We start from the raw sequence: 23,284 nt of genomic DNA, 5'->3' as shown, positions 1-23,284 counted from the left end.
AGTGTGCATTCCGTTTCCGTATGTCCATATTTCCGTTCTGCAAAAAAATAGAATATGTCTTATTATTGTCCGCATTACGGACAAGGATAGGACTGTTCTATTAGGGGCCAGATGATCAGTTTTTTTGTGGTCCGCAATATACATATGGTCGTGTGCATAAGGCCTTAGGGTACATTCACACGACCGTAGTGTTTTATCCGCATCCGTTCTACATTTTGCGGAATAGATGCGGATTCATTCATTCCTATGGGTGAATAAAATGTGCGGACGTTCAGTATGTTGTCCGCATCCGTGTGTCCGCATTTCTCGTCCGCAAAAATATGAAGCTTGTACTACTATTGCCCGCACAGATGGGTCCGCAGCCCATTCAAGTCAATGGATCTGCAAATTGCGGAAAGACATACAGAAACCATTCCGTATGTAATCCTTTTTTTTTTTTTTCGTGCGGACACACGGTTCCATTATTTGCGGACCACATAATGGAAAAGAATTAGGCTTCGTTCACATCACCGTTCAGCCTTTCCATTCTCCTGCCCCGTTTAGCGGCAAGAAAACGTATAGGGCGGATTCAGCACATAACTGAGCCGAACGGAGCCCACGGGCCCCTTAGACTATAATGGGGTCCGTTAGGTTTCCACTCAGAAGAAGATTTTGGAGCGGAGACAAAAGTAGAGCATGCAGGACTTTTGTCTCCGCTTCAAAAATCTTCTTCTGAGGGGAAACCTAACGGACCCCATTATAGTCTATGGGGCCCGCCAGTTATGTGCCGAATCCGTCCTTTCCGTTTTCCTGCAGGAGAATGCAAAGGCTGACCGGTGATGTGAAGGAAGCCTACCACACGGTCGTGTGAATGTATTTGTAGGGTGGTTTCTGAGAGTCAGGAGACATCAGAGGGAAGTCATAAAAGCCTGAGATTCCTTTAATCACCAGAGGACCCAGTGACAGAAAACAATGCTCAGGGCATGTCTAACACATGGGTATCTATGAACTTCTCTATTAGGCATTGGGGAATACTTAATTAGCAATATCAGAAATCTATATGCGTTACTTTATTTTTTTATAGGTAACTTGTCTTGCCTGTGATAATAAATCTAATACAATAGAACCCTTCTGGGACTTGTCACTGGAGTTTCCGGAGAGGTATCACTGCAATGGCAAGGAGACTGCCTCCCAGCGACCTTGCCTACTGACTGAGATGTTGGCCAAGTTCACCGAGACGGAGGCATTAGAAGGAAAGATCTACGCCTGTGATCAGTGCAACAGTGAGTAGATGCAGTATGTATTCACAAGGATATTCTGATTTAACGCTCTACAGCAGACGCTCTTCCAGGAATACCATAGCTGTTCGGCTTTAGGCTAGGGCTACATGGCGACTTCGTTCGTGTGACCAAAAACGTGCACAATTTGTCTGTGACTTGTTGCACTGTTATATACGATTTAGGCTTTGCTACATCTAATAGACACTAAAGAAAAATCTTTGTATAGCACAAGCGAGTTGCATTCACATGTCATTTACTTCGTTTCATGCTGAAAAATTTGCTTGGAATGTAAGGTTTCACGTTTGCATCGCTTTGCATGTAGCATGTTCACAGTTATTCACACGTCCACAAAATGGGGCCGCATCCGTTCCGCAATTTGCAGACCCATTCATTTTAAATGAGGCTGGAATGTGCTGTCCGCATCCGCATTTGCGGATCCGCACTTCCATTTCGCAACAAAATGGAACATGTCCTATTCTTGTCCGCAATTGTCGGACAAGAAAAGGCATTTTCTATGAGAGTGCCGGCGATGTGCTGTCCGCAAAATGTGGAACGCACATTGCCGGTGTCCGTGTTTTGCGGATCCGCAAAACCCATACGGAGGTGTGAATGGACCCTTACTTGAGATGTTACACCAGGGCCTGACAAATTTCCTTGGAATCTAGGAGCCAGCTAAGAAAGTTAGGAGCCCCCCTTCCCGGTATTAAAATCATTGGTGGGCATTGCGCCCCCTACCCCCGGTATTAAAATCATTGGGGGGCAGTGGACCCCCCCCGGTATTAAAATTATTGTTGGACAGTGCGCCCCCTTCCCCTGTATTAAAATCATTGGTGGGCAGTGCGCCCTCTTACCCCCTCCCCCTGTATTAAAATCATTGGTGGGCAGTGCACCCTCCCCCGCCCATCATTGGTGGCAGCCAGGACGCTACTGAAGTCCTGGCTGCCATGGCCAGTTACTCTGCAGCAATATACTTACATGCACTGTGGCCGCCCGACACTCCTTCTTCTTGTAACTCACAGGTCTGTGCGGCGCATTGCTTATGCTTATAGCAATTCACTGCACAGACCTGTAACGAGTTACAAGAAGAAGGAGCGTCGGGCGGCCACAGCGCATGTAAGTATATTTCTGCAGAGTAACTGGCCATGGCAGCCAGGACTTCAGTAGCGTCCTGGCTGCCATGGTAACCGATCGGAGCCCCAGCATTACACTGCTGGGACTCCGATCGGAACTGCAGCTGCCACCAATGATGGGGGGGACGCACTGCCCACCAATGATGGGGGAAGGCCGCCCCCTATCGTACCGCCACTCGCCACAGTTCTGAGAAGCAGACGAGCCTGAGCCAGTAGCGGTCCTCCTCACTGTAGTCTGGGGCGGAAAGTGTGAGGGGTGGGCCTAGTAGACACGGACTCCTGCATGACGCCGCGTCTACTCTAAACCTAAAGTACTACTGCGCCCGGCTGCTGGTGTGCTGGGCCTATTTTCAAGCAGGGGCAAATACCCAGGCACGAGGACAAAATTCCTGATCGCCATGGCAACCTGGCACCTGGGATTTGTCGAGCCCTGTGTTACACTGTAATCTTGGTGTCATACAGCCAGTTGTCACTTTGCCCTAGCCTTCTCTGCATCTCTTTTGCATTACTGAAATGTAGCTCCAGCATTAAATGGGTTTTCTGACTTTTTTTATACTGATGACCTGGGTGTCAGACAATGCTCCTGGGTGTCGGACACCCAATGACCTATCCAAAAGTCGAAAGACTCCTTAAAGTGTATTTGCCCCTAAAATAGAAATCAATCTGTCAAGTTTTTAAAAACTTCTGTTCAGTTGTTTCCTTGTTATATCTGACTGGGAAAGCTGAGTGACAAATAATTTGACCAATATTAAAGAGGAATTAAACAATGATGACCTACCTGTGGGGGGTCCAACTCCAGACACCTCCAGAATCAGAGTTTTGAAGGGACAGTGGCACTCGTCCAGGCGCTGCGGCCTCGTTATAGTATACCAGGCACAGTGCTGTACATCGTATAGTGGCTCTGCTTGCTATTGCAGCTCAGCCCCATTTACTTGAATAGGATTGAGCTGAACAAATGCAATGTGATTGATGGACATGATCTCGCCGGCCAAGCAAGACGCACAGCCATTTCAAACATCAGATCCCCTGCCACAGGTTCATGTCTTCTGGGAGCAAAATGTTTCTAGATAAGTAATGTAACATAAAATGTTCACATATTTTCTGTAATTTCCAGCAAAACGCAGGAAATTTTCATCAAAACCAGTTGTCCTTACAGAAGCCCAGAAGCAACTGATGGTGTGTGGCCTACCTCAAGTTCTGAGACTGCACCTCAAGAGGTTCAGGTAAAGGAGTATGTCATAAGAACTCTCATCATGCTTAGGTTTTACTGCCTTCATCCAGGGGCCATGCTTATTTTAATTTTTAGGCAACATAAAACACCATTTTCATTCTTGCACGATAGAAAATGTGTATGAAGAGCAACACAATTGATGTTGTGGTTTTATTTTTCCTTAGGTGGTCAGGTCGCAATCATCGTGAGAAAATCGGGGTGCATGTCCAGTTTGACCAGATGCTAAGCATGGAGCCATATTGCTGTAGAGAATCTACTGCAAACCTGAAGCCAGATTCTTTCATTTATGATTTGTCTGCTGTAGTGATGCATCATGGGAAGGGATTTGGTTCTGGGCATTATACAGCCTTCTGCTACAACCCAGAAGGAGGTAATGAATGTGCTCCGTTTTCTACTTCTCATCATGTCCCATACACCAGTGTATTTGGCAGGATTTTGTTACATTCACACACATGTCCTGTAGCGTCTACTGCATGCATTACATCCATGACATGATTGCTTTCATGACCTCTCTGTAGAAAAGTAATGATCTGAAAACTTCTTGTGGGCAGGAAAGATATGTCATATATGTCATGTTCATTATTGTAGTGATACAAGACCTTCCCACCTCTGGGACCGCACTTCTGTCCAGAATGGGGGAGCATGTGGCTCTCTGTGACTCCATAGCAGTAAATAGAAAGAGTCATGCACAGCCACATCTCCGTCTGGCTGTGATGGCCAACAGCCAACTTGCCCCAAGGTGGATGGAGGACGCAGACCCATGTTCTGGAGATAGGTACAGGTCCCAGAGGACCTACATGTGTCAGACACTGTGGCATGTCCTGTCTACTACACGCCTTTAAAGCCTCATTCACACGTCAGTTTTCAGTCAGTGATTTCCATCAGTGATTGGGAGCCAAAATCAGTATTGGAGCCTCCACAGACATAAGGTATAATGGAAAGATCTGCGCCTGTTCTGTGTTTAGAGCCGTCCCTGGTTTTGGCTCACAATCACTGATGGAAATCACTGACCGAACACTGACTGTGCGAATGAGGCATTAAATGTGGGGTAGTTGGAAGTCTCCTGTTCAGGGATGCTTTGTCACAGAGACTGGAAATTCTTACAAAAGCCTAGTGGTAAAATGATTTTGCTGTATTCATACAATCACTACGAAGAAACACAAAAAGCTACATAAACCTTGTGCATGCATTTGCTGGAAGTATATACAATTCCTCTGGAGTCCAAGGAAGTGAAAACTAAGTGGTTTAATGGCTAAATAACTAAAGGTAGGTGTCTCACCAAGTCCTGCTTGAGAGCTTTAGAGGCAGGGCCCGTGACTGCTGTGTGGTGGGAGAGGCCTGGGACTGAAGCTGTAATAAGTGGCTACCCATTGCCACCATTAGGGGTAACTCTACATACATTCTAGCTGTATAAATCCATATGCTGTTGGCACCCCCTAGTGGTGGCCACATGTAGTCAGAATATTGTTCATCAAGTGTGCCAAATAGCACTGCCTATGATCCCTATGAAGATTATTTCAGAATATTAATCGGCACAGACTTTTCTAAATAAAGCAGAATGGTGGCCACTGGTTTTAAAGGACCGGTACATTTGTTGGAGCTCATTGGACTATATCCCCTGACCTGTTCGGATGTGTTCATAGCCATGTGTGACTAGTTTGAGTAATAACATATACGTATAGATTACACATCTAAGGCCTGTTTCACACCGCCGATACAGCCTTCTGGCAGGCTTTTCCGAGATAGAATGCTGGGAATCGGCCAGACAAAAACCACAGCGTGCAGCCATTTCTCTGCATATTTGCCGGATTGTGGCCGGACCCCATTATAGTTAATGCTGCCGGACGACATTCCGGCAGTGTACAGCAATGGCAGACCCGGCAGGCTGCCGGATCGGTGAACGCTAGTGTACGACTAGCCTAATCCTTTTATTACAGTGATCGCTAATGCCAGTGTTCTCTTTTATTTTTCTATTAGGGTTCTGGGTACATTGTAATGACTCCAAGTTGCACACTTGCACAGCTGAAGAGGTCTGCAAGGCACAAGCTTATATCATATTCTACACCCAGCGTGTCACTCAGGAGAATGGACACTTGTCTAATAGGCTTTTGGCTCGCGGTACCCCATCTAGCAGTCCGCCGTCCACACCCTGCTGAGATACAGGAAACTGAACATAATGGCAGCTTACAGTCCGTGTGTAACGGACTCTATTCCCCAGTCACTTGGGAGAAGCAAAGTTTATAAAGTGAACAAGATTGCCCAGTATGATCTGGGCTGAACAAATTTGTATGAATTTTGATGTTTTTGAGTAGGTTGCTAAACGTCACCAAACCACCTAAGCAGAAGGTGTCAGCACCACAACGTAAAAATGTGATATTTCTCATGTACATTATGTTTATACAGTTTTGTATGGTATTAAGCACTCAAAAATAGAATAAAATGATTTTAACATTTGTATATTGGCAATGTATAACTTTCTATCAAACTATTTTTTACGGTTCCCGTGTATATTTTTTAGCTCTTACCTCAGGCTGCATTTTTCACTTTGTGATTTATGAATGTCATTTTCTGGTTTTAGAAATTTTATTTCTCCTTTTCATTCTAATACATCATGCATTGTATTTTTACAATTCCTGTGCTGCTGTCTGTTCTTGCCTGCTGAAATCCAATCTGGTTATTCATTGTTTCACAGAAATCTCCAGCTAAGAAAAAAAAGTTTTAAATCCTATTTCAGATTGCAGTTTTACTGTCCTTTGCCTAATGCACTCTTGACAGGTTACAGATCTATGCTATTGTGCCACTGGATGCTATGGACCACTAAGGCTGAGTTCACACGAGCGTGACAGATTTGGTCCGGATGCGTTCAGGGTGCGTTCAGTTAAACTCGCACCATTTTGCAAGCAAGTTCAGTCAGTTTTGTCTGCGGTTGCGTTTAGTTGTTCAGTTTTTTCCGCGCGGGTGCAATGCGTTTTGATGCGTTTTTCACGCGCGTGATAAAAAACTGAAGGTTTACAAACAACATCTCCTAGCAACCATCAGTGAAAAACGCATTGCATCCGCACTTGCTTGCAGATGCAATGCGTTATTAACGCAGCCCCATTCACTTCTATGGAGCCAGGGCTGCGTTAAAAACGCAGAATATAGAACATGCTGCGATTTTAAAGCATTGCAGAAGTGATGCGTGAAAAAAAATGCTCATGTGCACAGCCCCATTGAAATGAATGGGTCAGGATTCAGTGCAGGTGCAATGCGTTCACCTACTGCATTGCACCCGCGCGGAAATCTCGCCCGTGTGAACTCAGCCTTATACCTATGAATTATACCATGCCACATGGAGGTGGTTTCCCAGAAATTGGATTCCGTAAGTAAAATAACCCCAAACCGAAGTACAGCGGATGTTGGCACTTTAAAGATGGCATAGCCGTGGCTAATCTCTGTGAACCATTTAAACCCTCATTTATGACCATGGCATCTGAGACAGATTTTACCAGGAGCACTGTGTTCCAGGGGCCAAATGGTTTGCCAGTGCTGAGATTGAGGAAGATGCATGCAGGTGGCAGTGCTCCATAATAATATATTGAATTTCCCATACACTTACTGTATGGGAGAAGTGTTCTAAATATCACGTGTTTAGGTCCCCTAGGGGAGTTTACCGTATTTTTCGCCCCATAAGACGCACTTTTCTCCCCCCCCCCCAAAAGTGCCAAAGACGTAAATATAACAAAGGTATGGGGTCAGGATATGCAGAGAAAAGAAGAAAAAAAATAATAATATATATATATATATAAGTATTAAAACACAAGAAAAACTATACAAAGGGTGGTATCCCTGTAATTACTTTCAATGGGTCCGCAAAAAAAAACAGAAGGTGGTCCGTGTGCATTCTGTTTCTATAGGTCTGTATTTCCGCAAAAAAATAGAACATGTCCTATTATTGTCCACATTACAGACAAGGATAGTACGGTTTTATTAGGGCCAGCTGTTCCGTTCCGCAAAATACATATGGTCGTGTGCATAAGGCCTAAAAACAAACTCCTAAAACTAGGGTGGAATTGTTTATTTTTTTTCTAATTCCAACCCATTTGGAATATTTTTCTAGCTTCCCACTACATTGTATGCAATAGTAAATGGTGCCATTATAAAGTACATGTCCATATGCTAGTGTCTACATATCCAGTGAACATCTATTTATTTTCTTTTTTTATAGTCTTTATTTAAAGCTTTTCATTTTTTCCCCAAAAAAACATATAAAACCGACTTACAGCATGGTTTCAAGACTAGAGTCAACAGCATCCCTTGTACATGCTCAATATTTGTGTACATCATAATGATACTTTGTTACATACTCTTGTTCAACAACATTAGTACATATCAGTTTATGGATTGTTATTCATCTTCATCAACTCCAGAAGTGATGCCCCATCCACTCACACACACACACACACACCACAGCGCTGCAGTTCCTCTTCCTTCAACTAGTTATTGTAAATGGTCAATCTCTTCTCCGCTCCCAAATACGGTCTATTGCTAATGGGATCAGCTCAGCAACTACCATATGTTGAGCGGTCGGACCTACACCTCCCACCCCCATCCATTAACTGATTGTCTCCCTAAATGATCTAGTTCTCAACCAAGGCCCCAAGATTTTCTCAAATTTTTCGGCATTTCCCATCGCTATAAAGGTCAATTTGTACATTGGTAGAGCCGCATCTATAATCGGAGTCCAGTGTCGAACTGATGGGACTGCCGGAGGCTTCCAATGCAGCAGAATGGATTTCCTGGCATAAAACATCAAGAATCGATAAAGTATCCTAGCGTATTTTGTTTGGATCAGATAATTTACCAACCCTAACAGACTATTCTTTGGGGAGTAGACTGCTGGTAGACCCAATTTTTCATTGAGGAACCCATGAATTCCTGACCAATACTCTATCACTGGGCAATTCCAAATCATATGAATCAGGGTTCCCCTATCATTACCACATCTAGTACATTGAGCACTATCTAACCTATGCATCCGTTCCAGTCTGACAGGTGTCAAATATGTGCGATACAGCCATTTAGTCTGAATAAATTGATCTCTGGCACTAATTACCGTATTTCTCCAATTATATGTTAGTTCTTTTTCATGTCTATCCTCTAGTTGCAGTATGTGTACCTTCCATCTAATCAAAGATTTAGATAATGGTGGTAGAGCCTGCAACGTAAGCTCCATGTAAAAAGAAGACACTGGTTTATACACACCTTTTTGTCTTGCAATCTTTTCAATAGAGCTATATTCAAGCTGAATCGGATCCTTGCCGAATTGTGTTTTACATGCGTGCCTGAGTTGGAAGTATCTAAATAGAGAGGAGTTTCAGATCCCACAATCTAGCCTAAGATATCTGAAGGTTTTAAAGTTACCATTCAGGTATAATTGAGTAATGTATTTAACACCGTGTTGCTGCCAGAATTCAAAATCCTGCAGGTTGTACATCTCAGATAGTTTAGGGTTTTGCCATAGAGGCATCACTGGAGACCACCCCTCAGTATCAGTATTTCTCTCTATACCCCCGTGTGGTCTTCTTCCATATATTTAACACCGCTAACATATTGGAAGTAAGGTATTTGACTGGATATTTGCCCTCTCGGTATATGAGCCTGTCCCATAAGAGCCCAACAGTGCTGCGTCCAATACTGTGGCTTGGTTATTGGCATCTGCTCTGATCCACCAGCTAGCATATGTCAGTTGCACTGCCTGGTAGTACTTAAACGTGTCTCTGGCAATCCTAGGCTGGGTGTTAGGCCATAAAAAGGGAGTAAGTAACTTGTTAATAGCCTCGAAGTGAGGCCTCTTCAACAATTCTGGAGCTGCCCTGTACATATACAATAATTTGGGCAGTAACGTCATTTTAAAAATATTTATCCGCCCCACCAACGAAAGGGGAAGAGTCACCCATGCTTTCAATTTTTGCATTATCTATTCCATGGTTGGGATCAGGTTAAGAGAGACAAACAGTTTAGGTTCATAAGGGACCCCGAAATATTTAAATTTGTCTACTACTAGCAGTTTTGACCCAGCCGAGATACATAACCTATCCACTTCATCGACCATATACAAGACTGATTTGGTCCAGTTGACTTTGTCCCGAGTATCTCCTATAGTCATCTACTACTTCTAGGAGTGTGTCTATAAACTTCTGTGTCACCCAGGTACACCAGCATGTCATCAGCGTATAGCGATCATTTTTCTGTTATCCCTGCAATATTCCAGCCCTCTATTCTTTGACCGCTATTTATGAGGAGAGAAATCGGTTCCATTGCAAGGGCAAAGAGTAACCGGGATAGGGGACACCCCTGTCTAGTGCCCCTTTGCAATGGGAGAGATTTAGATAAAGTCCCGTTCACCGGCACTCTTGCCGTAGGTCGTGCATATAGGAGATGCAACCATTTCAGTAAATTATCAGGGAATCCAAACTTTCCCAGTATTTCCCATAAAAATGTCCACTCTACTGAATCAAAAGCCTTTTCATTGTCTAGTGAAGCTATCGCCCTATTTCCCGCATTATCATGCTTTATCTGTAAAGTAGTATAAAGTCTCCTAAGGTTTATGTCCGTAGATTTACCAGGCATGAATCCCGATTGATCTGGTCCCACTATCGATAGTATGATCTCTGATAAACGCGATGCCAGGACCTTTGCCAAAATCTTAGCATCTAGATTTATGAGAGAGATAGGGCGATAGGAGCTACACTTTTCTGGTGGTTTCCCAATTTTGTGGATCACCACTATTATGGCCTCAGAGAATGTGGGGGGTAGCATAGATACCTCTAATGAATATGCAAACAGCTTACTCAGCCTAGCACTAAAGCTCTCTGCATATAATTTATACCACTCTGACGGAAAACCATCAGGACCTGGGGTTTTATGCGGGGCCATGGCATTTATAGCTGACTGAATCTCCAAGGGAGTGATAGGGGAATCCAACATCACTCTCTCTGTCCTGGCCAACTGAGGGAAGGTCAGCCTCCCCAGGTAACTCTTAACCTCCTCAGAAGTATACGTCAATGTAGAGGTATATAATTTCGTATAGTACTCAGCAAATTGAGCGCAAGTCTCATTAGACCTGGAGACCACCTGTCCCGATTCTGTGCTAATCGCCGGGGTTCTCAACCCTAGCTAAATATGCCAAAGCCTTCCCGTTCTTATCTCCTTCTGAGAAGACTATCTTCCTCTGCGCAAGCAACCGTTTCTGCGTGTATTCAGTGAGATGTAGCTTGTATTCTCTTTGAAGCATTAGCCATTCCTCTCGACGTTCCCTAGACGGGTCACCCGTGAATGCCTTTTCTGCCTCCACCATTCTCGCCTCTATCCCAGTACGGGTGATTTGCCGTTGCACCCTGTGTGTGGCTATCGCTGCTATGCAGACACCCCTCAAAACCGCCTTACAGGCCTCCCACTCTGTTATCGGATTAGAAGAGCTCTCATTCACCTTCCAGTAATCCTCTAACTCTGTGCGACAAGCCGATTCCACCGGAAGCACTTGTAGCCACACTGGGTTTAGCCTCCATACTCTTTCTGGTTTATCTATTGCCTGGGGCAAGATAACCTGTAGCGGGGCATGATCAGAGATACCCAGTGGCAAGTATGACGTCCCCCGTAACATGAGTATCGAGTCTATTCCCAAAGGCTAGATCAATACGGGACATGGTATCTCCCGAAGCAGCATAACAGGAAAATTGCCTGAGGGATGAATTTTTCCATCTCCAAATTTCAGATTATGAGCCCTCGCCCAATTAGCTAAAGTCATATTATGTCTAAGCGGAGGCCTCAACCTATCTAGTTGGTTGTCTAAAACCGTATTAAAATCTCCCAGTATTATAAGGGGAGCAGGGGGGAAGTATTGCGATCTTAACCATGAGCTCGTCCAATAGAGACCGGACAAAATGTTGTGGGATATACAACCCTACTATAGTCAGGAGTTCGCCTCTGATGAGACCATGTAGGAGAATGAATCTACTATTTGCATCTACCTGCACCTTGATCAGTTGCCAGGGTAACTCTTTACTAATCAGGATGGGGACCCCACGTGCATTGTTCGTATATGTCGCATGATGCGTCTGCCCCACCCATGGACTTCGAAGAGACAGAACCTTCCGATCTCTTAGATGTGTTTCCTGTAAAATAAGGATATCAGGAGCATAAATTTTAAGATAATTAAATACTAATGACCTTTTGATTTTACAGTTCAGTCCTCTCACATTCCATGAGATTATGTTTATCATCGCCATATGTCTATCCTATCTTTGTGTACATCGTAGTGACCCTCTACAATGCTGTGGTAGCACTCATGCATCCATTCATACCCACTGGAACACATTTAAAACATTCCCATTTCCCCTCCCTGCCCACACCCCCAAACCTGTCTGGGCCTTAGATCCCGAACTTCTAACTAACCTTATAGGTAAAGGAAACTTCCCTTGCCTAGCTTGAACTTGACCTATCCAAGTACTGTATATTCCTGCGTATAAGACTACTTTTTAACACATGAAAATCTTCTCAAAAGTCGGGGGTCGTCTTATATGCCGGGTATGGCGGGCGCTGCAGTGCCGGGATTCCCGAATTATCAACAGAGAGAGCCCTGGCTATTGCCTTGTATTCCCAGCAGCTGAGAGCTGCGATGTAACCCACGGCATATGCCCCCCCCTGCGCTGTACCTTGTATACCGCCCCCTGCTCTGTACCTTGTATGCCTCCCCCTGCTCTGTACCTTGTATGCGCCTTGTACCGCCATCCTCCCGGCCGCTCGCATCTCGCTCCTACGCATGTGCGAGATTTCATGCGGCGATCGTGGATACACGGGATCCTCACGGCCGCTCGCATCTCGCTCCTGCGCATGTGCGAGATCTCCGTGCGGCGTATCTAAGTGCGGCACAGATGTGCATATGTGAATATGAAGAATAACATAACAAAAACATGTTCAGGGTATAGGTGGCACATGTTTAGGGTCTGGGAGGCAGGGAGGGAGGACAAGGAAGGTGGTGGGATGCAGGGATGGTGGTGATACCATGGGATGGTGGTGGTACCTAGGGATGGTGGTGGGATGCAGGGATGGCAGTGGTATCTAGGGATGGTGGTGGGATGCAGGGATGGTGCTGGGATGCAGGGATGGCAGTGGTACCCAGGGATGGTGGTGGGATTCAGGGATGGCAGAGGTACCCAGGGATGGTGGTGGGATGCAGTAATGTACTGCTGTGTGTTGAAAAAGGGGTAGTCTTATACGGCGAGTATATCCCAAACTCTATATTTTCAGTGTAAAAGTTGGGGGTCGTCTTATACGCCCAGTCGTCTTATACGCCGGCATATACGGTACATCTAATATATATTAGAGTCTGCTCTCCTTCTCTCTCTAATCCCTCACCCATATGTCTAGATGAAAGTCCCTGATATATCAACTAACCCTGACTTTTACTAGAACTAAAATAACTACTGAACTTGTAAGAGTAAGCTAAGTGTAATAGCAATAGAAGAAACAAGAGCTCTCCCTCTTCACTGTAAAACCTCACCCTCCTGTAAGCACTCCATATTCTACTGCGCAATTGCTGAGAATTTTTGCTTCTACAGTGCAAACAAATATAGAGGGAGCATTAAATAAAACAAAGCTTGTCCAGCATATTGAATCACCGCCTCCTCTCCTGTGGACAATGGGCGTCAAGCCAGATCAAGGCCTCCTCCGGCGTCAGGAAAAATCGAGTCGCCCTGTCTGCTTGGATCCGCAGCCTTGTCGGGTACAGCATGGCTATTTTATTCCCAGTTCTCTAAGCCTGGCTCTCACTTGGGTAAATTGCTTTCTTTTCTTTTGTACTTCTGTGGTGAAGTCCGGGTAAAAGGAGATCTTAGTATTTTCATAGGAGATAGTCCCCTTCTTTCTTGCTGCTGCCAGGATTTCGTCCCGGTCTCTATAATTTAATACTTTCATTATAAACGGTCTCGAAGGCGAACCTGGGGGCAAGGGCCTTGTTGGGACTCTGTGTGCCCTTTTTATCACAAAGCACTGGGACAGTCTTAATGGCGCCAGGGTTGATCTTATCAAGCTTCCTGCAAAGGCCTCAGGTTCGGCACCTTCAGCCCTCTCAGGAAGACCCTAGCTCCTGGCCCCGCCTCCTCTTTCTCTCTCCTTCTCACGGCAGCCCCAATGAAGGAAACTCAGCGCTGAATGGACCTGGGGTGTCCCCGTGTGACTCATCACCGCACTGGAGACCAGAACAGGAGACTGTCCACGTATTGCAAGCGCTCCACTCTGCTGTTCTGGTGCTTGCTGCTCCGTGCTCCTCCGTCAACAGCAGGCTGGCAGCGCTGAATATCTATTTCTTATGATCCACAGATTTATGAAAACTGCTCATTCACACGACTGTAAGGTCTCCAAGCTGTGGATGCGGACCCATTGACTTGAATTGGTCCACGATCTGCAAAATACGGCTAAAGATAGGACATGCCCTGTCTTTTGCGGAGGCACGGATTGGAAGCCCATGGAAACACTCCAGAGTGCTTCCGTAGGCTTTTGGGTCCGTGCTTCCAGACCTCAAAACATAGGACACGTCCTATCTTTTGACATATTTTGCGCATCGCTGACCCATTCATGGCTGGTGCCTGTGCATTGTGGACCGCTATTTGCAGTCCGCAGCAGGGACATAGAGCCCTTATAGAGAGTCTGATAGGCATTTTTTTAGGCACTAAACCAGTAATATTGCTCCGATGCTCTTGTCAGGGGAGCTGCCTGGGTGAAAATATGGGTACGTTCGGGTTCAACCCCTTTAAGTGTCCTTGATTAGTTAGCTAGGTTCAAGGTATAGGTCTGTACTCTGTTTAGTTAGTGTCAAACAGGGCTATAACTTGAGACCTGTTTTACTCTCGCAGGTTTTAAGGGGATTTTTGTTTGTGTGGATGCATGATTTCAAAAGTTATCTGCTCTTTGCCTATGTCAGGCTCTCTGCAGCACCACTACTAAATCTCATTGTTCAGTATGGCGTCACTCATATATAGCATACAATACAGGGGTTCATGTACGAACAGACAAGTCAATTAGAACAAGAGGAATGAGGGCCCTGCTCGCAAGAGCTTACAATCTGATGGGGATAGGGGAGTAGATATAAGGCTGCATGAGCCACTCACCAGCCGATATCTGTAGTGCTTGTGGGTGCATGGGTGGGTTGGAGAGTTTGGTGGAGGATCAGGTTCAGGAAATTATAAATGGGACTATAATTGGAGAGGGGTTAGATCAGGGGATGTGATAGGCCACCCTAAAAAGGTGTGTTTTTATGGAGCACCTAAAACTGTGTATATAGAATTACGATGGATGTCAGTCGTAAATCGTTTGCTGAGTATATAGCACAGGTAGGAAGGTAGACAGAGATTTGGAGAGGTGCAGGACTGTGGAGGGCTTTGTAGTTGAGAACAAGCAGTTTAAATTGAATCCTGTACTGTATGGGCAACCAGTGCAATGACTGGCACAGAGTGGAGGCATCAGAGTAGCAGTTAGACAGATAGGTGACCCTGACTGCTGCATTAAAGGGGTTGTGTCACTTCAGCAAATAGCATTTATTATGTAGAGAAAGTTAATACAAGGAACTTACTAATGTATTGTGATTATCAATATTGAGGGTTTGATGACAATGGAGCGATCGCTCTCAAGATCAGAGATCAAGGTGGCCTGGGCCCGGTCAACATTAGAGTAGTGTGATGGTCTAAGCTCCTCTATCTAATGTGAGACTAAGTCTAGAAAAACATCGACACAAGATGGGTCTGCGGATACTGGTGGCATTTTGTTACTTTTAATTTTTAGGTTGGTGAAAGGACCCAGGCCCGCGTGCTGATCGAGCTCCCTGTCAAGATCAAAGAGCAGATGTACGTCTGACAGGATCTCGAGAGGGATACCGAGTTCACGGCACTGTTTCCTCTCCTGCAACCTGAAAAATTTGTGCCAACGTAATTTGCGGGCAAACAGATTTAAGTCTTTGATAATATCAAATCTGTTGAAGTTTGGAGTAGGTACAAATGAAAGACCTAATTGAAGGACCTGGGTTTCCGTGGCACTGAGAGGGTGTGAGGACAAATTTACGACCTGGGGTCCTAGGGGTTTTGAGGTGGTGGTTGAGCACGGTTCCGTAATGGGTAGCCTTGAGGGGGATTGGGTTGCCCTGGGTAAGGGGTACCCCCTAAAAAACGGCGATCCCTCCCGCGTGAACCACCTCTTTGACGACCTCAGCGATTCTCTCCCCTTCGGTAAGCTAATTGAGTCGGAAATTTCAGTTTCTGTTGAGGAGAGGTTGGTGTGAGCGCCCCCAGTCTCCCCTCGGTTGGCTATAGAGGAATAGATCCTATTCTCCTTGAAGTCTGCCAGATCTTGCACTAATTGGTGGTGCTTGCGTTCTTTTAGATGATATTGATATTTATCAAGATAATTCTGAAGTTGTTTCTCCTTAGTAGCAAAGTCCACCTCGTGCGAGAAAGTCTGGGCAGTTTCAATACTCTCAGTGAGTTTTTTATTCGGAATTTCTAGTTTATTCTTTTCCTCGGTTAGAAGGAGACGCATGAAACGCAGAGAGCTATTTGTGGCCTCCTGTTCCCACTTGCTTAGGAAGCCAGGGCTCCTGAATCTCGCCGCGGGCAGCAACGAGATGCGGAGTCCACGTGGGACAATGTTATGTTTTAGGTAGCTCTCTAGGCTCTGCGTCTCCCACCAGGAGAGAATTTAATCTCTGTACACGTCAGTCAGGTCCTTAAAGGGAACCTGTCACCAGGATTTTGTGTATAGAGCTGAGGACATGGGTTGCTAGATGGCCACTAGCACATCCGCAATACCCAGTCCTCATAGCTCTGTGTGCTTTTATTGTGTAAAAAAAAGATTTGATACATATGAAATTACCATAAAAGAGTCATATCTTACTTGTGTGACCAGCGAAGAGTCATATTTTCAAGCGCTGACTCATCTCAGGTTAATTTGCATATGTATCAAATTGGTTTTTTGACACAATAAAAGCACAGAGAGCTATGGGGACTGGGTATTGCAGATGTGCTAGCGGCCATCTAGCAACCCATGTCCTCAGCTCTATACCCAAAATCCCGGTGACAGGTTCCCTTTAACCACTACAGGACCGCCGTATGCAGGATTGCGTCCTGGCGGCGGCCCTGTTATTCTGGGTGGACACGTCGGTGCATCATCTCGCGAGACACAAGATTTCGGGCAAAACCGCCCCGCGCATGCGCATCGCGGGCCGGCAAAAGTTAGAGGAGTATTTTGTCATCAGCCTGCCAGCCAATGATCGTGGCTGGCAGGCTGATGATTTTTAAAAAATTTAATCAGAAGCCAGTTAAGGCCTCTTTCACACTTGCGTTGTCCGGATCCGGCGTGTACTCCACTTGCCGGAATTACACGCCGGATCCGGAAAAACGCAAGTGTACTGAAAGCATTTGAAGACGGATACGTCTTTAAAATGCTTTCAGTGTTACTATGGCACCCAGGACGCTATTAAAGTCCTGGTTGCCATAGTTGGAGCGGGGGAGCGGTATACTTACAGTCCGCGCGGCTCCCGGGGCGCTCCAGAGTGACGTCAGAGCGCCCCATGCGCATGGATGACGTGCCATACGATCACGTCATCCATGCGCGTGGGGCGCCCTGACGTCACTCTGGAGCGCCCCGGGAGCCGCACGGATGGTAAGTATACTGCTCCCCACTACACTTTACCATGGTTGCCAGGACTTTAGCGTTCCGGCAGCCATGGTAACCACTCTAAAAAAGCTAAACTTCGGATCCGGCAATGCGCCGAAACGACGTTTAGCTTAAGGCCAAATCCGGATCAATGCCTTTCAATGGGCATTAATTCCGGATCCGGCCTTGCGGCAAGTCTTCAGGATTTTTGGCCGGAGCAAAAAGCGCAGCATGCTGCGGTATTTTCTCCAGCCAAAAAACGTTCCGTTCCGGAACTGAAGACATCCTGATGCATCCTGAACGGATTTCACTCCATTCAGAATGCATGGGGATAATCCTGATCAGGATTCTTCCGGCATAGAGCCCCGACGACGGAACTCTATGCCGGAAGACAAGAACGCAGGTGTGAAAGAGCCCTAACACTTTATATTTATAAATATAAGGTGTTAAATGGCTTCTCTGCTCCTCTGCTGGCCTTTTTCGTCGGTTGGTCTCAGCAGAGGAGCAGGCATCACAGTGAGTAGCCACCAAACACTACACTTAGCCCCAGATCACCCCCCAGCACCCCAATTCACCCCTTGATCGCCCCTGTCAATCACCTAGTGAAAGGGGAAAAAAGTGATCAGTGTAAACTTTTTCACTGGTATTGACTGATAGTTTTAGGATAGTTTAGGCCCCTTGGTTATGTAGTTAGCGATCGTTTAGCGCCCAGCCCACTGATCCGCTGATTAGCGTATCGCTAATCAGCAGTTGTACTTTTCTAGTATCTGTAAGTGATCAGAGCTGATCACAGTCAGATCTATAATAGTATTAGTGTCACCTTAGCTCACCCTCCACCCAAAACGCAGTGTTTGCCTGTACGGTCGCCCACACGTGCGTTCACCCACGCCCGCCCCGCCGCAGTGACAAAAAAAAAATTTTTTATTCACTGCACAATCACTTTACAAGCGCTGCGGCGATAAAAAAAAATCAGTTTTGATATTTTTTTATCAATCGCAGCGGCCTCCGGTACTTCGCTAGCCTCCCATTTGTAAGACAGGCTTGCTTTTTTTTCTTGGGTAGTCTCAGGGAATACCCCCTAAATTTAGTTGACCAAATGGCAAACAAGGGGTATTCTTCTGAAGAGGCCTACAGGCTTCGGACACAGTCGGATGAGGAATGGGAACCCTCATCTGACGAATCTAGCGGGTCAGAATATGAACCTGTAGAAAGCAGAGGCAATCTGACCCAAAGTCAGGTTGAGGTCCCTGATAGCACCAGACGTACCCGGCCCCGTGTTGCTAGACCACAGGTTGCGCAGGATCCGCTTCAAGGGCAGCAGAGTGGGGCTGGCGCTGTCGGATTACGTGGTGAGGTATACACCAGCAGCGCAGCCCTCCCTGGACCTAGTACCAGCACTGCCGTACAACATGGTGAAGTAGCGAGCACCAGAAGGGCAGTTGAAGCTGGTACGGTGGCACGTGCAATAGTTACCCCGTCGCAGCCAGGCCCGTAGACCCCCTAGAGTCCCTGAGGTGCTGGCAAACCCTGATTGGCAGTCCCAACTTCAGCCGCACCATTAGTTCCCCCTTTCACCGCCCAGTCTGGAGTTTGGGTTGAGACAGCTCAGATCGGTTCGGCCCTGGGATTTTTTGAGCTGTTCTTGACTGCGGAGCTCTTGGACTTAGTTGTGGCAGAAACAAACCGATATGCCACTGAATTTATAGCCGCCAACCCGGGAAGCTATTATGCCCAGTCTTTCCGGTTGAAACCCGTCCAAGTTTCCGAATTTAAAATTTTTCTGGGCCTCCTCTTTAAGGGTAACAGGCAAAACCAAGCCTGTAGTTTAAGAAAAGAAATTAGGCAACAGTTAAGAGCAAAACAGGTTGAAACCTTGAAAGTTAGAGCCTGGCAGGTTAGAAACTATGAGCCAGGCTGTTCAGGCCAATGAAGGCTCAAATAACGGGCACTGAGAGGGGCCAGTGGGACCAATCAGACTCAGAGTGCGGTGGTCGGGCCAGTGGGACCTGACAACAAATTCATGCCACAGAAGGACCTACAGTTGGGAAAACCCCGGTCTTGGATGGACTGATTAGTATTGTGCGCAGTACTGGAGACCATATCTCCAGAAGGATATTGATACTTTGGAGAGAGTTCAGAGAAGAGCTACTAAACTAGTAGATGGATTGCAGGATAAAACTTACCAGGAAAGATTAAAGGACCTTAATATGTATAGCTTGGAAGAAAGACGAGACAGAGGGGATATGATAGAAACTTTTAAATACATAAAGGGAAAACACGGTAAAGAGGAGAGAATATTTAAAAGAAGAAAAACTGCTACAAGAGGACATAGTTTTAAATTAGAGGGGCAAAGGTTTAAAAGTACTATCAGGAAGTATTACTTAACTGAGAGAGTAGTGGATGCATGGAATAGCCTTCCTGCAGAAGTGGCAGCTGCAAATACAGTGAAGGAGTTTAAGCATGCATGGGATAGGCATAAGGCCATCCTTCATATAAGATAGGGCCAGGGGCTATCCATAGTATTTAGTATATTGGGCAGACTAGATGGGCCAAATGGTTCTTATCTGCCGACACATTCTATGTTTCTATGTATATGATCGCCCTCAAATTTTATGTGGAATGTACAATACCGCATTGTCTCAGGGTTCCCTACTGGACTCACTGAGAGGCTTTGGTTGTGATCTTGCTTAAGCCGAGGAAGGATCCACTGATGTCTGATTCTTATCGCCCCATTTCACTCATTAAAATACCAACCACGAGGCACAACAAAGTTATATTGTCCCTGATCCATCCCAACCAAACTGGCTTCATGCCAGGGAGGACAACCTACATAAATATTCAGAGAACTATACTTAAACTTAGTTGCTGCGGAAGGCTCTGAATTCCCAGCTTTTGTATTAACCTTAGATACCTGAAAAGCCTTTGATTCAATTGAGTGGCCATATCTCTGGTAGCCATTACCAAGATTTAATATTGGACCTTAGTTCTGTAGCTGGGTTAAACTACTATATGCATTCCACGCATTTGAACAAACTTGTGTTTGATGTATCCGGTCCCTTTCCACTAAAAAGGGGGTACACATGAGGTCTGTCCCTTCTTGCATAGCATCACTTGAGGCTCACTATTTGAAAAAGTATCAATGTATATGGATGATACATTAGTCTATCTGGCAGATGAGGGTCCTTCTCTGTTGGAAACGTTTGGGTCTTTTACAGGCCTTAGTGTGAACAGAGGGGCGGCTGTGGATATAGTGTTTCTGGATTTTGCAAAGGCTTTTGATACGGTCCCTCATAGACGTTTAATAGGTAAAGTAAGGTCTCTAGGCTTGGAAAGTATAGTTTGTAATTGGATTGAATATTGGCTGAAGGACCGTGTCTAGAGAGTTGTGGTCAATGATTCCTATTCAGAATGGTCCCGGGTTATAAGTGGTGTACCCCAAGGTTCAGTGCTGGATACCCTATTATTTAATTTATTTTCTAAATGATAGATGATGAGATGAATAGCACCATTTCTATTTTTGCAGATGACACTAGGCTATGTAGTAATGTACAGTCTATGGAAGATGTCCATAAACTACAAGCTGACTTGAACACTCTGAATGATTGGGTATCAACTTGGCAAATGAGGTTCAATGTGGATAAATATAAAGTTATGCATCTTGGTAGTAATAATCTCTGTCCTTCATACTAGGGTACTTTCACACTAGCGTTAGTCTTTTCCGGCATTGAGTTCCGTCCTAGGGGCTCAATACCGGAAAAGAACTGATGGTTTATCCTAATGCATTCTGAATGGAGAGCAATCCGTTCAGGAAGCATCAGTTCAGTCTTTTTGCCATTTCAGGACTGAGCTAATACCGCAGCATGCTACGGTTATATCTCCGTCCAAAAAGACTGAACACTTGCCTGAATGCCAGATCCGGCATTAATTTACATTGAAGTATATTAGTGCCGGATATGGTATTAAGTGTTCCGGCAAAACAGATCCGGCTGCGCAGACCGAAAAATAAAATCCCCAAAAAGTTATACCTGACCCGTTTTTTTTCCCGGATGACACCGGAGACGGATCCGGCATTTCAATGCATTTGTCAGACGTCTGTCTGACAAATGCCATCAGTTTGCATATGTTTTGCAAGGAAAAAATTAAATATGTAAAAAACTAATAAAAGCAGCCAAAACTAGAGACCGAGAGATTGCCAAAGAGAGCAAAACTAACCCTAAAATGTTCTTCAATTATATAAATGGTAAAAAAGTATAAATCTAAAAGGTGTCGGCCCTTTACAGAGCAATGAGGGGGGAGTTGCAGAGAGCGAGGAGGAGAAAGCAAAGCTATTAAATATTTTTTTTTCTCCACTGTATTCACTAAGGAAAATAAACTGTCAGATGAAATGCAGAATGTAAAAGTAAATTCCCCATTAAAAGTGCCCTGTCGGACCCAGGAAGAAGTACAGCAGCGTCTTAAAAAGATTAAAATAAACAAAAATCAGCAGGACCAGGTGGCATACACCCCCGTATCCTAAGAGTAATGTCATAGCCAGACCCTTATTTCTGATATTTAAGGACTCTATACTGACAGGGAGTGTTCCACAAGATTGGCACATAGAAAAAGTGGTGCCAATAGTCAAAAGGGGTACAAAAACAGAGCCCGGAAACTATAGACCAAGTAAGTTTAACATCCATCGTGGGTAAACTGTTTGGAGGTTCTCTAAGCGATGCTATCTTGGAGGATCTCAAGGAAAATAAGCAAATAACATAATCAGCATGGCTTCATGAGGGATCGGTCATGTCAAACTAATTCAAATCAGTTTCTTTGAGGAGGCAAGTTCTAGACTTGACAGTGGTGAATCAATGGATGTTGTGTATCTGGACTTCTCCAAAGCATTTGACACTGTACCACATAAAAGGTTAGTATATAAAAAATGAGAATGCTCGGACTGGGAGAAAACATCTGTATGTGGGTAAGTAACTGGCTGAGTAATTGAAAACAGAGGGTGGTTATTAACGGTACACACTCAGATTGGGTCACTGTCACTAGTGGGGTACCTTAGGGGTCAGTATTGGGCCATATTCTCTTCAATATATTTATTAATGATCTTGTAGAAGGCTTGCATAGTAAAATATAAATTTTTTGCAGATGACACTAAACTGTAAAGTAATTGACACGGAAGAGGACAGTATACTACTACAGAGCGATCTGGATAGATTAGAGGCTTGGGCAGATAAGGTTTAACACTGACAAATGTAAGGTTATGCACATGGGAAGGAATAATGCAAGTCACCCGTACATACTAAATGGTACAACACCGAGTAACACTGACATAGAAAAGGACCTAGGAATTTTGGTGAACAGCAAACTAAGCTGTAGAAACCAGTGTCAGGCAGCTGCTGCCAAGGCCAGTAAGATAATGGGTCGCATTAAAAGGGGCATAGAGGCCCGTGATGAGAACATAGTCCTGCCACTTTACAAATCACTAGTGAGACCACACATGGAGTACGGTGTACAGTTCTGGGCTCCTGTGAACAAGGCAGACATAGCAAAGCTTGAGAGGGATCAGAGGAGGGCAACTAAAGTAATAACTGGAATGGGGAAACTACAGTACCCTGAAAGATTATCAACTTTAGGGTTATTCACTTTAGAAAAAGACAACTGAGGGGATATCTAATAACTATGTATAATTATATTAGGGGTCGGTAAGGAGATCTCTCCCATCAGCTATTTATCCCCAGGACTGACTGTGACGAGGGGACATCCTCTGCGTCTGGAGGAAAGAAGGTTTGTACACAAACCTAGAAAATAATTCTTTACGGTAAGAGCAGCGAGACTATGGAACTCTCTGCCTGAGGAGGTGGTGATGGTGAGTACAATAAAGGAATTAAAGAGGGACCTGGATGTATTTCCGGAGTGTAATAATATTACAGGCTATAGCTTCTAGAGAGGGGTCATTGATCCAGGGTGTTATTCTGGTTGGCGTCAGAAAGGAA

General features: G+C 45.1%; 1 protein-coding gene across 2 annotated transcripts in view; it reads left to right on the top strand.

Moving 5' to 3' along the window:
* Positions 1–6,075, top strand: part of USP44 (ubiquitin specific peptidase 44) — a 36,107-nt gene extending 30,032 nt beyond the window's left edge. Inside the window, exons 3-6 of one of the 2 annotated variants that reach the window (XM_044280537.1) lie at positions 1,064–1,262; positions 3,546–3,612; positions 3,785–3,990; positions 5,598–6,075. In XM_044280537.1, coding sequence (XP_044136472.1) covers positions 1,064–1,262; positions 3,546–3,612; positions 3,785–3,990; positions 5,598–5,776 — 651 coding nt within the window. In that variant the 3' untranslated portion in view covers positions 5,777–6,075. Of the gene's footprint in view, positions 1–1,063; positions 1,263–3,503; positions 3,613–3,784; positions 3,991–5,597 lie in introns of both variants that reach the window. The other variant, XM_044280536.1, reaches the window with a different exon arrangement.
* Positions 6,076–23,284: the final 17,209 nt, after the last annotated feature.

This window comes from Bufo gargarizans, chromosome 2, assembly GCF_014858855.1.
Source record: "Bufo gargarizans isolate SCDJY-AF-19 chromosome 2, ASM1485885v1, whole genome shotgun sequence".
In the NCBI taxonomy this organism is placed as follows: Eukaryota; Metazoa; Chordata; class Amphibia; order Anura; family Bufonidae; genus Bufo; species Bufo gargarizans.
Note: the sequence above shows the minus strand (reverse complement) of the source record. Positions and strands in the feature narration are given on the sequence as shown.